The sequence below is a fragment of the Astyanax mexicanus genome, chromosome 24, assembly GCF_023375975.1.
Source record: "Astyanax mexicanus isolate ESR-SI-001 chromosome 24, AstMex3_surface, whole genome shotgun sequence".
NCBI classification, from domain to species: domain Eukaryota; kingdom Metazoa; phylum Chordata; class Actinopteri; order Characiformes; family Acestrorhamphidae; genus Astyanax; species Astyanax mexicanus.
The window spans coordinates 6,038,111-6,050,650 of record NC_064431.1 but is presented as its reverse complement, the minus strand read 5'-3'; the positions used below and the strand labels follow the sequence as shown (position 1 = coordinate 6,050,650).

Genomic DNA, 12,540 nt, shown 5'->3' with positions numbered 1-12,540 from the left:
CGGTAACTACTCTGCTGTTTGAGGGGGGTTTCCTCTGGAGAAGAGCAAGAATGCCCCCCTGTCCCTGAATACAAGAGCTTTCTGTATTATAGCTGAACCCAGCTATGATTTAGAGATTGGCCGGGTGGGGACAAATTATGCAAAACTCACTTTTCCATAAAATCTATCCATCCATTTTCTGGGAATCAGTTAAAAGAGCCGTTTGGATGAACCACCCTGGCACCACCCATCACCCATCAAACCCCACCAGAGCCCCAAACACTAGATCAATTGAAGAAACACCATTTCAGTACACAACAGTATTAGCTATCAGACTTTGTCTGATGGAGGAATCTGTAGCCACAGTTCATGGCAAGTTAGACAATGAGGCAGATAAGTAAGTACTTTTAAATAATGAGTTTTGAGTTTCTATCGCAGTTAAGCATAAACAAGCGTGTTTATGTTTTGCCAATAGTGCAATTTAGCACAAGCTAACACTAAAGTTTGCTAAATGCTCAGTCTAAACACAGGATGATTCCCTTATTGTGACGTCATAATAAGGAAACCTGCATAGAACTACCCTGGCACCACCCATCACCCTTTAACTCCCACCAGAGTCTCAAACACTAGATCGGTTAAAGAAATGTCATTTTGGTCATGTTGCTTGAGAACCACATACACAACAGTACACAGTAGGATTAGACAGCAGACTTTGTTTGAGGGAGGAATCTGTAGCTACTGTCCATGGCAAGTCAGCAGATGAGGGAGATAAGTAAATATTTTCATATAATAAATAATGATAAGGTTTTGTGTTTCTATAGCATGTGGCACACACTCAAAATAAGGAAATCTGCATAGATCCACCCTGGCAACACTCATTATCCATCAACCCATTACCCTACCAGAGCCCCAAACACTAGATCAGTTGAAGAAACACCATTTCAGAACACAGCAGGATTAGCTATCAGACTTTGTCTGATGGAGGAATCTGTAGCTACTCTTCATGGCAAGTTAGACAATGAGGGAGATAAGTAAGTACTTTCAAATAATGAGTTTTGTGTTTCTATCGCACACGTTAGCGTGTTCATGTTTTAAGGGCAGAGCCCTTAAATGAGTTTTGTGTTTCTATCACAGCTAAGCATAAACTAGCATGTTCAAGTTTTGCCAATAGTGCCATTTAACACAAGCTAACACTAAAGTGTGCTAAATGCTCAGTGTAAACATGGCATGGCCAGCAACAGCTTATTTGCATAAAAGTGGCAGAGCCCTTAAATTACTCATTCTGAAAGGGACTGAAAGGAATGCAGTGTATTAATGGGGAAAAATATGTAAAACTCACTTTTGTATGCTTTTTTATTTCTACTTGGGTCTAGACTACCACTAAAAACACTCCAAGTGCATTGGAAAAAAATCCAATCCGTTTTGTGTGAAACAGTTGAAAGAGTTTTAAATCATATGCTTATGCTTTAACGATCCATTTGGATGAAACATGCATAGATCCACCTTGGCTCCACCCCTCACCCATCAACTCACACCAGAGTCTCACCCACTAGATCAGTTAAAAATACGCAATTTGGGTAATTTTGGTTAAGATTCTTAGACAGTACACAGCAGGGTTAGACAGCAGACTTCGTTTGAGGAAGGAATCTGTAACTACTGTCTGTAGCAAGTCAGCAGATGATATATAACAGATTTGTGTGTTCTTTAGCAGTGTTTATAGTATAAGCTAGCTTGTACATGTTTTGCCACTGTGCCATTTAGCACAAGCTAACACTAACCTATGGTAAATGCTCAGTGTAAACTTGGTGTAGTCAGCAACAGCATATTTGCATAAAAGTGGCAGAGCCCTTAAACAGTTCATTCTGAAGAGGAAATAAACTGGTAAGAATTGAGCTAGTGTGAGATCTATTTGTGTGAGAGTGATTTTGTGCTTCAACAACTTCAAGAACATGTTTTGTATAACGCATAGACTTCGAATTCTTTTTACTTGTGTAAGAAAAAAGGTATAATATTTCCTCTTTAAAGCTCCAGCACTAGTTTCCCCATACAGGCTCTTGTGTGGGTCTGTATGGTAGCAAAAGTGTGATCAGTTGATGAGATCAGTGGCCCTGCTGTGCTTTTGAAGAATGAATCTTTTTATACCAACAGGCTTTAATTTCGCGTCCTCTCACATTTAAAGAAATGCAAATTTAGTTACAGGTTTTAATGCAATATTTACAACATATTTCTACAGAAAAAAAAGCTGCGAAATACGGTAATTTGAACCAAATGTTTGCATAAATTACCCTCACAGGTCTATGAGTTATTAATGCTGTTTTGTTATACAGTTGTGGTCTGAGGTTTACACACACACACCAGGGATATGACTGCCAAAGAACGGCAATATTCGGCATATACAGTTTCTGAATATTATGTTATTTATAGGTAAAATGAACATATGAATGTTCATGTTCATAAAGTTCTGAAATCAATATTTGCTGGAATAACCCTGGTTTTTAATTACAGTTTTCATGCATCTTGGCATCATGTTCTCCTCCACCAGTCTTACACACTGATTTTGGATAACTTTATGCCTTTACTCTTGGTGCAAAAATCTGGCTTTATCTATTGACTGCTTTAATCTACATTTGATGTAAGTCATTGGGCTCTATCTTACACCCTGCTCAAAGCACGTTGCAATGCTCATTGCTATCTTAAACTATTTCCATGCCCTGCGCCTGCGGCGTTTAAATAGCTATAAACCTTGTGGATACATCTACGCTGAGGGCCGTGGTGGTCTTAAAATGAAGTGTGTTTAGGTACATTTCTGGCATATTGCTACTGTATCTTGGTAACAGAAAACACAGGTGTGCCACTGACTGAATACAACCTAGGCAGACATCAACAGTCAGACGTATATTGCTATCATGGCAACACATAGACACACAGCAGACCCATGCACAAACCCATATTGTGTTCCTGTGTGTAGCAATGCAAACTTGAAAATGCAAACAAGAAAAATAAACAGAATGAACAAGCAGGTCAGTTCCCTCTGCTGAGAAGCGTTGTACACATCCAGGTAGCTTCACTCCTGAAATAGAAATGCACCAAAGTCAGAGTGCACCTGTCTCTTAAAGAGAATGTGAGGCATGTGACCAAAACAGCCCCAGAGCATGATACTATCACCACCATGCTTAATAGTAGGTACAGTGATTTTAGGAATAAATGCATAAATGCCTCAACCTTACTCCTCTAATCTCTACTCCTCCCTTTTGGTAGTCTCTCCAAATAACCAAGAAAAAATAAAGTTGGTCGACCTTAAAGATGTAATTTGTTAGGCAAGAGCTTCTAACCTCTTGTGTCTTCTTCTTTTTTCCAGTGGGACGCCATTAACGAAATGGACGAGTACTTCAGCCCCATCCACACGTACCAAGTCTGCAACGTCATGAGCCCCAATCAGAACAACTGGCTGCGGACGAACTGGATCCAGCGCAACGGAGCCCACCGCATCTACATCGAGATCAAGTTCACGCTGCGCGACTGCAACAGCATGCCGGGGGTCCTGGGGACGTGCAAGGAAACGTTCAACCTCTACTACTACGAGGTGGACCGCGACATGGGCACCTCCATGTGGGAGAGCCAGTTCTCCAAGATCGACACCATCGCGGCTGACGAGAGCTTTACCAACGTGGACCTGGGGGTGCGGAGGCTCAAGCTGAACACGGAGATTCGGGGGGTGGGGCCTCTCACCAAGCGAGGCTTCTACTTGGCCTTCCAGGACATCGGCGCGTGCATCGCCGTGGTTTCTGTACGAGTTTACTACAAGAAGTGCACGGGGATGGGTCGCAACCTGGCCGTGTTCACGGACGTTGTGACGGGGGCTGATTCCTCGTCACTGGTGGAGGTCAGGGGTCAGTGCGTGGACCACGCAGAGGAGAGGGATACGCCCAAGATGTACTGCAGTGCCGAAGGGGAGTGGCTGGTTCCCATTGGACGATGCGTGTGCAGCGCTGGCTTTGAGGAACACAGGGAGTCTTGTATTGGTGAGTAGCGTGGTTTTGGTTTTTGGTACTTTATGTCCTTCTATCCTTTTATCAACATGGAGAGCCAGAACTTGAAGGTAGTTTCAGGTTATTAAGGCGTGAGAACGAGATCCTAATGCGTGGGAATTATATACTAATGCGTGGGAACAAGATAATTAAGGCATGGGAATGAGATCATTAAGGCGTGGCCATGACTTATTAAAGCTCCAAAATATCCCCATAATAATTCAGAGATGAAAATAAAAATAAACCAGTTTACTCTTTATTTTCTTACTAAAGTTCCCCATTGGATTTAACGGCACTTTGATGTAATATTCAGTTTCTTCATCCGCATTAATTTACAGAAAAGCAAGCTGTATTATTCTCTAGCTAGATTTAATTAACTCGTTACCACGCCTTAGTAAGTCGTGCCCACGCCTTTATGATCTCGTTTCCACGCCTTAATTATCTCATGCCCACGCCTTAATGATCTCGTTTCCAAGCTTTAATTATCTCGTTCCCACGCCTTAATTAGTTGGGGCCACACTTTTTTTTTTACATGATGTCACCTTAGGGGCTCCATATGTTTGGGATAGCAGAGATTAGATTTTTTGTTTTCTATTTTGGCTAACTCTTTAAAGGTAGTTGACTAAACTCAAGCTAACTTAATTATTAAAGGTCTCATTCCATAATTTTTTAATTAATTTTAAAATGTCTAGTTATGTCTTTAGTATGAATAAGTGCTCCGGTGATCCTGTATAACGCTGCTTTAGTCCGGTGGAGGAGTGGACGAGAAACGATAGGATTTAGGCTCTTGCTCAAGAATATTCATACATGCAAACATATCATCTCTGATTGGCTAACAGCACTGTGACACCAGGAGGCACGGACGAGACGGACAACAGTTTAAAGATAAAGACATTACAATGTCATATGTTATTTTATAACATGTGTAATAATCTGCTAAGTGCAGTTCAGCCACTGACCTAGTCTTAGAGTCTCAGTAAAATGAAAAATCCACCGGAGATCCTATGTAAACCTATAGTTACACACGGAGGTGGGTAGTCCAGGTCCAGAAAGTAAAAATCCATCCCGGGGTGGATTTTTACTGTTAAATGGTTGTTTCTTTCTTTCTTGTTTTCTCTTTTTTTTTACAGCATGTTAACAAGTTAGTAACAAGTATATGCAAACATTACGTTCTGAAAATATAGATCTATATATATATATATATATATATATATATATATATATATATATATATATATATATATATATATATATGTTGGCCTCTCATATCTACAGATAGCAGCATTTGTTTTGAGTTGTTATTGTGAAATACAAAGATTAAATATAGACTCTAAACTCTCAAACAGAACAGGATCATAATAACACTTACTGTGTGTTACTTTCAAAAGAGAATATACAGCTTGAAATGAGCAGCTGTGAAGATGCTGAAAACTATCATCTCTCCTAACACTGCCCAGAGAGTAACGTGCAAGACAAAGACATCACTGGCTGTCAGAATTATATAAACGTGTGAGGGAATGTGTAGCAGTGGGTATTGACAAAGTGTGAATGTTGTACATTAAATTTAAAATATAATATATATATATATATGAACAAATTTTTCTGACTGGCCCAAGTTGATTACTTAAATTTCTTTCCTCTTAATGTGTTTTAATTAGTGGTTTTCATCTTCTGGTAAAGCCTCTGTACTTTTGCTCATGAAGTCTTCTTTGAACAGTAGATTGTGATACCTTAACTCCTGCCCTCTGGAGGTTGTTAACTGGACGTCTCTAACAGCTGTTTTAGGGTTTTCCTTTACAGAACTCACAATATTTTTGTCATCAACTGTTGTGGTTTTCCTTGGTCTACCTGTTTATTACCTGTTATTTAGTACACAAGTGATGACTTTCTTCTTCAGGACATTCCAAACTGTTGTTCTGGCTATGGTCAATATTTGTGCAATGGCTCTGATTGTTTTGGATCTTCTCTCAGCTTCACAGATGCTTGTTTTTCACCTATGAACAGCTCTCTGGTTTTAATGCTGTCAATGCACAGTCTGCACCATAGATATATGTATATAGTTAGCTGGACAGAGCATCGTCTCTCAAAAGTGAAGCCACCACAGGTCGGGTGCCCCCTGCTGTTCCGTTTCAGAAAGCCGTGTAACCCCACCCATCCCCATAGGTTTCAATGGCAAAACAGAAAACTTTCAATCACGTTTTTTTCTAATATACTGTAATTCTACCTCCTTTATTTAAATGCATCAGCTAGTGTAACCTCTGCTTATATCGTCACATTTTTATATCCCAACAGAATTCGGTTTTTAAAACGTTATTCAGCTCTATTCAAAAAAGGTGTGGTTATTGTAAAAGGGCTGGTTATGGGCGGGACCAATAACAGACCGTCAGCTCCGCTCCGCCCCGCTCTGCAGCCTGTGACCTCGAGGCAGCCCTCAGGGGCGGGGTTATTTAAATGAGTAGGCTGTCTCTCCACAGTCTTTCTCCCTCCTCTGGTCTCTACTGCGCAGACTCGGGTATCAGGATCGACAACATGGCGGAAGATTTTGGCTTCATTTTCATTGAATGAATGGGAACGGCGACACGGCGTCCATCTTTTTTTTACAGTCTCTGGTCTGCACAGATTAAACCCAAATCTGAAAACTAAGCATAGACATTTATCACTGTTCATTTACTGGTTAAGTAATCAATGTAACAGAACACACCTGGCCAATAAAACACACCTAACAGTCACATGATCTAATACTTTTGCTTACAAGTAAAACGGAAATAAAAGGTAAAATATTGATCTTTTGATTTTTGAAACTTTAAATGTTTTCAGTCTACAGTAGAAACAATTGGATTGACCTCACTGTTCCAATACTTTTGGATGGGACTGTAAGTAATAGAATTAAAAGATTCATACAGCATAAAGGGTGTCTATGTTGGGTTGGGAAAACGTGTGGAAAAGATAAATCCAGCCACTATAGAAGTTGTGAGGAAAGTGGAGTGGAGAATGTGTGGGAGGTACTCATCACCAAGTCTAGACAAGAACCTTAAAAAAATGTGCTTGTGGGTTTAGAGTGACTCTATTTACTGTTCCATTACTTTGATAGACTGACCTCATTTGGCCACCTCTGCATGTCCTAGGCATTCCAATGTTATGGTAATAAGATACAATTAATCAAAGCCGCCGGGTAATTAAACATTAAGCGGCTAAAAGCAGACGTCCGCGGATGAGTTATGGAACGGTAGCTCCGGCAGAATATCCAGCGCACCCGTTTTCCTCTCCGTGCCGGCCGGGCTCTTCTGGGCTTGACTTGTTTTGACAGCTCATTGGTAAAGCACTTCCACATCTCTGAATTATGCAGCATTGCTGAGAATGTCTCGCAGCCTGCACCGATTGGAAGCTCTCTATTAGCATTTTGTGTAAAGAACATTTCATGTTTTCATTGCCACCCACAGCTTTATTGCTCAGAGGACGGGTGCTGCTTTAAAGAAGTGGAGTTTAGAAGCGGGAGAGTACCGTTTGGAAGATTTCATGAGTTCGGTTTGCCACAGATTTTTATTCTACACCAACACAAATCATTCTAGCTCATTCTAGACTTTGGTTGTAGCTGTTGTTCACAATTTACACAATTTCTAACCTTCCTACATCAAACATAATTATAAGTAAAAAAAAAAAAAAAAAAAAAAAAAATATATATATATATATATATATATATATATATATATATATATATATATATATATATATATATATTTAATTCTACATTTTTACAGTTTGGAGGCACCTTCTTATTTTACTGTTTTTATTTTTCGTTTTCCTACATTGGAAATAAATACAGAAGTGATCCAGACTATAAAGGAACACATAATAAATCATGTAGAAACTTAAAAGTGTTAAGCAATAAAAACAAAATACAGAGAATGTGTGGAAACTTTTTGAAATAAAAAAAAGAATGACAATGACCCCATACTGTTGCACATCTTAAGACAATTAAGTTTTTTTTTTTAGAAAAAAAGATGGACAAAATAACAACTGAAACACACTTCCCCAAACTGACCCTCCTTTGCGCTCCACAAAACCAGCAAGCTGATTGGCTGTTTCACCTGAAAGGCGGGACTTTCTTCTTGAACTGGCACCATGATTGCCGTTAAGAGATTTAATAATCTCTCATTAATGCATTTTATTATTATTAGTATTATTATTTTTTGTATAATACGGAAAATTTACAGAAAATACTAATACGGGAGGATGGCAGGAAAGAGCATAAAAAAATTGAAAATGACCCCCATACTGTTGCACATCTTATAACAATGAATATTTTTAGAAAAAAAAAATGTACAAAAGAACTATAATTTATAAATTATAAAGAGCATTAAGCGACACTAGTAAGGATGCCTACATGGAAGTGAGCAAGGGCTTCACCATGTTCCCTTCTAATGGTGAATCTGGGGGGAAACGCCTTAGTAAACAAAACTGTAATTCTTTAAAAAAAAATCTTTAAAAAAAGTCAAGCTAGAGCTGGATATTGATCTACACAGATTTCTCCCCAGAAAACTGTTTATTTGGTAAGTAAAGCGCTTGTGTTTATTTACAGTAAGCTTAGATTTCCAATATTTTGTCCAAGGTTGAGTTTTTGGTAAAGTTTCTCCAGCACTAAGGCTGGGAGCAGCAGCATTAGCATAATCTGCTAACCTTAGCGCTATCGGGATGTAAATGCTGCCTGATAGTGCTAGACTGAGGAACCTTGAGTTTTTCAGTAACCCAGGATGCAATCAGCTAGCGGTTCAACCCATGTAGCTTGTTTAAGCACAACAAACACGCAGATCACAGCATTAGCCACTAACCACACTGCTAGCTCTTTTGCTGTTCATACTTATAACTCTGTACTTCAGCAGAGAGGCTTTACTGCTCCTTATTAATACCTGACTGGTAGAATTCATACATAAGGTGCACCGGATCATAAGGTGTCGAATTTTAGGAAAATGAAAGGATTTTAAATTTAGTCTGAAAAATACAGCATTTAGTAAGTGTGAAAAGTGAGAAGGAATGGCATTAGAAAGTGGTAAATGCTTTACTGTTCCAAAGTTTTTTGGAATGTGTTTCAGGCCAGAAAAGCAGGCATGAATGTGCATTATACATTTTTAACATTTTAACATTATACATTAAACCCTATGTTCAGTGGTTTATCATTATTTAAAAATTAATCTGCATCGTAAATTAATACTAAAGTCATCCAAACTATAAAGTAAAACCATAACCATTTTTCAAAGTAGCACCTCTTGCTTAGATGTTTAGATGTTTTGCACATCTGGCATTACCATTTTCTCAGTCAGTTTTATGAGGTCACCTGGAATTCAGGCTTTCAGTTAACAGCTGTGCTGCTGAACTTATCAAGAGTTAATTACTTCAATTTCTTGTCTCTTAATAAAGTGTTTGAGAGCATCAGTTGTAAAGTGAGAGGTAGAGCTGGTATACAGTGAATAGTGAATATTTGAGTAATGTTCTAATCCAGATTATGGCAAGAACTACTCAACTAAATAAAGAAAAAATACTTTAAGTCAATCAAGAACTTTGTAAAATTCGAGAACTTTGAAATATCCTTAAGTGCAATTGCAGCGACCATCAAAAAATAGTTATGATGAAACTGGCACTCAGCAGGACCACCTCAGAAAAGGAAGAGCAAGAGATACCTCTGTTACCAGCATTAGAAACGGCCAGTTAACAAAGCCTCAGAGTATTTTGGCTTGTTTAACACTTTTAAGTTCCTACATGATTCCTTATTTCTTCCTTTATAGTCTGGATCACTTCATTATTCATTTAGAATGTAGGGAATCTAAGCATTTTATAAGCATTTCTAAACTTTAATTCTGGTTGAATTCACCACACTGAGTTCAGTAGCCTCTTAATTTGTTGCGTAAATGAGTGTTTTACTAGTCGGGAAATGACTGTAATCACTGGCTATTATAAGGCCGTTGCTAATGTGGTCCATTTGCTTTTAATAAGGAGTTTAATTCAGTAATTGGTGTGGGTCCAGGAGGGCTCGAGTGCGAGTCTTTAGCTGGGATGTGGGTCGTGAGTGAATTGTTAAAGGTTAAGTGTCAGATTTAGCGGAGCCAGGCCGCCCCGCTTGAACTGGGTCGCTGTGCTAATTTGTCCAGCCACCATGCTGGCTCCCAGTCACGCACATCTCAGAGCCGAGACAGAGCCTGCCACGGCTGACACACACATACACACACACTCTCTCGTGCACACACACACACAGAGGCACTGGAGCTTCACACAGACCCAGGGTCTGCCAGCCCCTGGAACTAGCCTGAAGCTCTGTGGCCCACGGTGGAGGGGCTAGCGTGTTAGCGCTACAGAAAACGTCCAAAAGCTTTTATTCATTTCTGCGAGCGAAAGCTCGGACCGATAGGCTCCCACCTCACTTTTTTAAGTGCCGATCAAAACACAGCCAGTGGCTTCACATGTCAGGCCTGTCGACTCCGCTTTGGGCCGGACCGATCTCGCCGTGGCTGCCGGCCCGGCCGGGTCCGGGGGGACGCAGGCGGAGGGGAAATATCCATTTCAAAGGGGACGAGACAGTACATGTTCATCAGGGTGGCACTGAGCATTGTCAAATCCACTCGGCCTGGCGACTTGATTTAACTGACTTACATTCAGCGCACAGCCTCCCCCACATGCTAGCGAGCAGCTGTGGGCTAACTTATTTATGAAGGCTAGTAAATAGGGACTCGTCCAGCAGGATCGAGCCTGGCAAGCCTGGTGCTGTGATGCTCTGATGCTACAGCCTCATTTACCTTGCTTACCACACGAGTTAAAAAGTAAAAATTGTTCTGAAATTTAAGGATAAGCTTGTATCAATATTGAATAGTACCGTAAAGCAAATTACACTCTAAAAAAAATATGTGCTAATGTGCTAATTTTACTCAAACATACAGGAGTGGGACAATGAAACTGAAACCCCTGTCATTTTAGTGTGGGAGGTTTCATCATGGCTAAATTGGAGCAGCCTGGTGACCTATCTTCATTAATTGCACATTGCACCAGTAAGAGCTGTAAGAGTGTGAAGGTTCAATTAGCAGGGTAAGAGCACAGTTCTGCCCAAAATATTGCAATGCACACAACATTATGGGTGACATACCAGAGTTCAAAAGAGGACAAATTGTTGGTGCACGTCTTGCTGGAGCATCTGTGACCAAGACAGCAAGTCTTTGTGATGTATCAAGAGCCACGGTATCCAGGGTAATGTCAGCATACCACCAAGAAGGACGAGCAACATCCAACAGGATTAACTGTGGATGCAAGAGGAAGCTGTCTTTAGTATACATCTTTAAATTAAAATGATCTGGCCTTGGGTACGTTATTATGAATTCCAAAATGGAGAATGATCCATTATGGCTAATGGCTAACTGGTGATGTTAATTGTTTTGTGAGCTAAATAAATGGCTGGGGTTGAATAATGAATGGCTAATGCCATGAAAAAACCTTTTACATTCCTCTTAACAGAATAGATCATCTATAAAGTTCAAAGATTCTGGTATGAGTGGCTTTTTCTTATTATTAAACATGCTACACACTTCAAAAGCTGTTTATGTGGACTGTAAGCGAGTGAGTAAGTGAGTGAGTGAGTGAGTCCTTCTGTGCTCAAGCTTTTATAACCATTTCCACAGTATTTTTTTTTATCAATTATCCTTAGAAATTAAAACTTTATGATTAGCAGCTAGTTTGTTATTTAGAAATTGGATTCATGTGTTCTTTTTATCAAAGGAATGACAATCAGGTGTGAGGGTGCATCCTTTTTTATTTAAAGAACAGGGATCTATCAAAGTCTGCTCTTCACAACACATGTTTCTGGAAGTGTATCATGGCACGAACAAAAAAAAAAAAAAGCCGCCAAGGTCACAAAGGAACCAAAGGGTAACTTCTAAGCAACTGAAGGCCCTTTTTCACATTGGCTAATGTTAATCAGAAGAACACTGAACATCCAATGGTGTGCATGGCAGGGTTGCAAGGAGAAAGACACTGCTCTCCAAAAAGAATATTTCTGCTCGTTTACAGTTTGCTATAGATCACGTGGGCTAGCCACAAGGCTATTGGACAAATATTTTGGACAGATGAGAACAAATAAGACGTTTTTGATATAAATGAAAAGTTTTATTGAGTGTTTGGAGAAAGGAAAACACTGCATTCCAGCATAAGAACCATATCCCATCTGTGAAACATGGTGGCGTTAGGATCAGGTTTGGGCCTGTTTTGCTGGATATGGGCAAGTATGGCTTGCCTTTATTGATAGAACCATGAATTCTGAATTATACAGAGAATTCTAAAGGAAAATTTTAGGACATCTGTCTATGAACTAAATCTTAAGAGCTGTTGGGTCATGCAGCAGGACAATGACTCTAAGCACACAAGCATTTGTGAAGCTAATGTGAAGGAAACAACCGACATCCCAGAGTTGAAGCTGTTCTGGATGGAGGAATGGTCTAAAATGAGCTAAAATAGTTACTGGAAATGAAATGTTTAGTTGCAGTTATTGCGAGGGAAA

General features: G+C 39.7%; 2 protein-coding genes across 2 annotated transcripts in view; both read left to right on the top strand.

The window, feature by feature from the left end:
- Window positions 1-12,540, top strand: part of epha8 (eph receptor A8) — a 158,508-nt gene that overhangs the window by 89,636 nt on the left and 56,332 nt on the right. Inside the window, exon 3 of the mRNA XM_049471774.1 lies at window positions 3,338-4,001. Coding sequence (XP_049327731.1) covers window positions 3,338-4,001 — 664 coding nt within the window. The remainder of the gene's footprint in view (window positions 1-3,337; window positions 4,002-12,540) is intronic.
- The window catches only part of cdk18 (cyclin dependent kinase 18), a 548,438-nt gene that overhangs the window by 489,692 nt on the left and 46,206 nt on the right, over window positions 1-12,540 (top strand). The gene's annotated exons all lie outside the window — the stretch shown is intronic.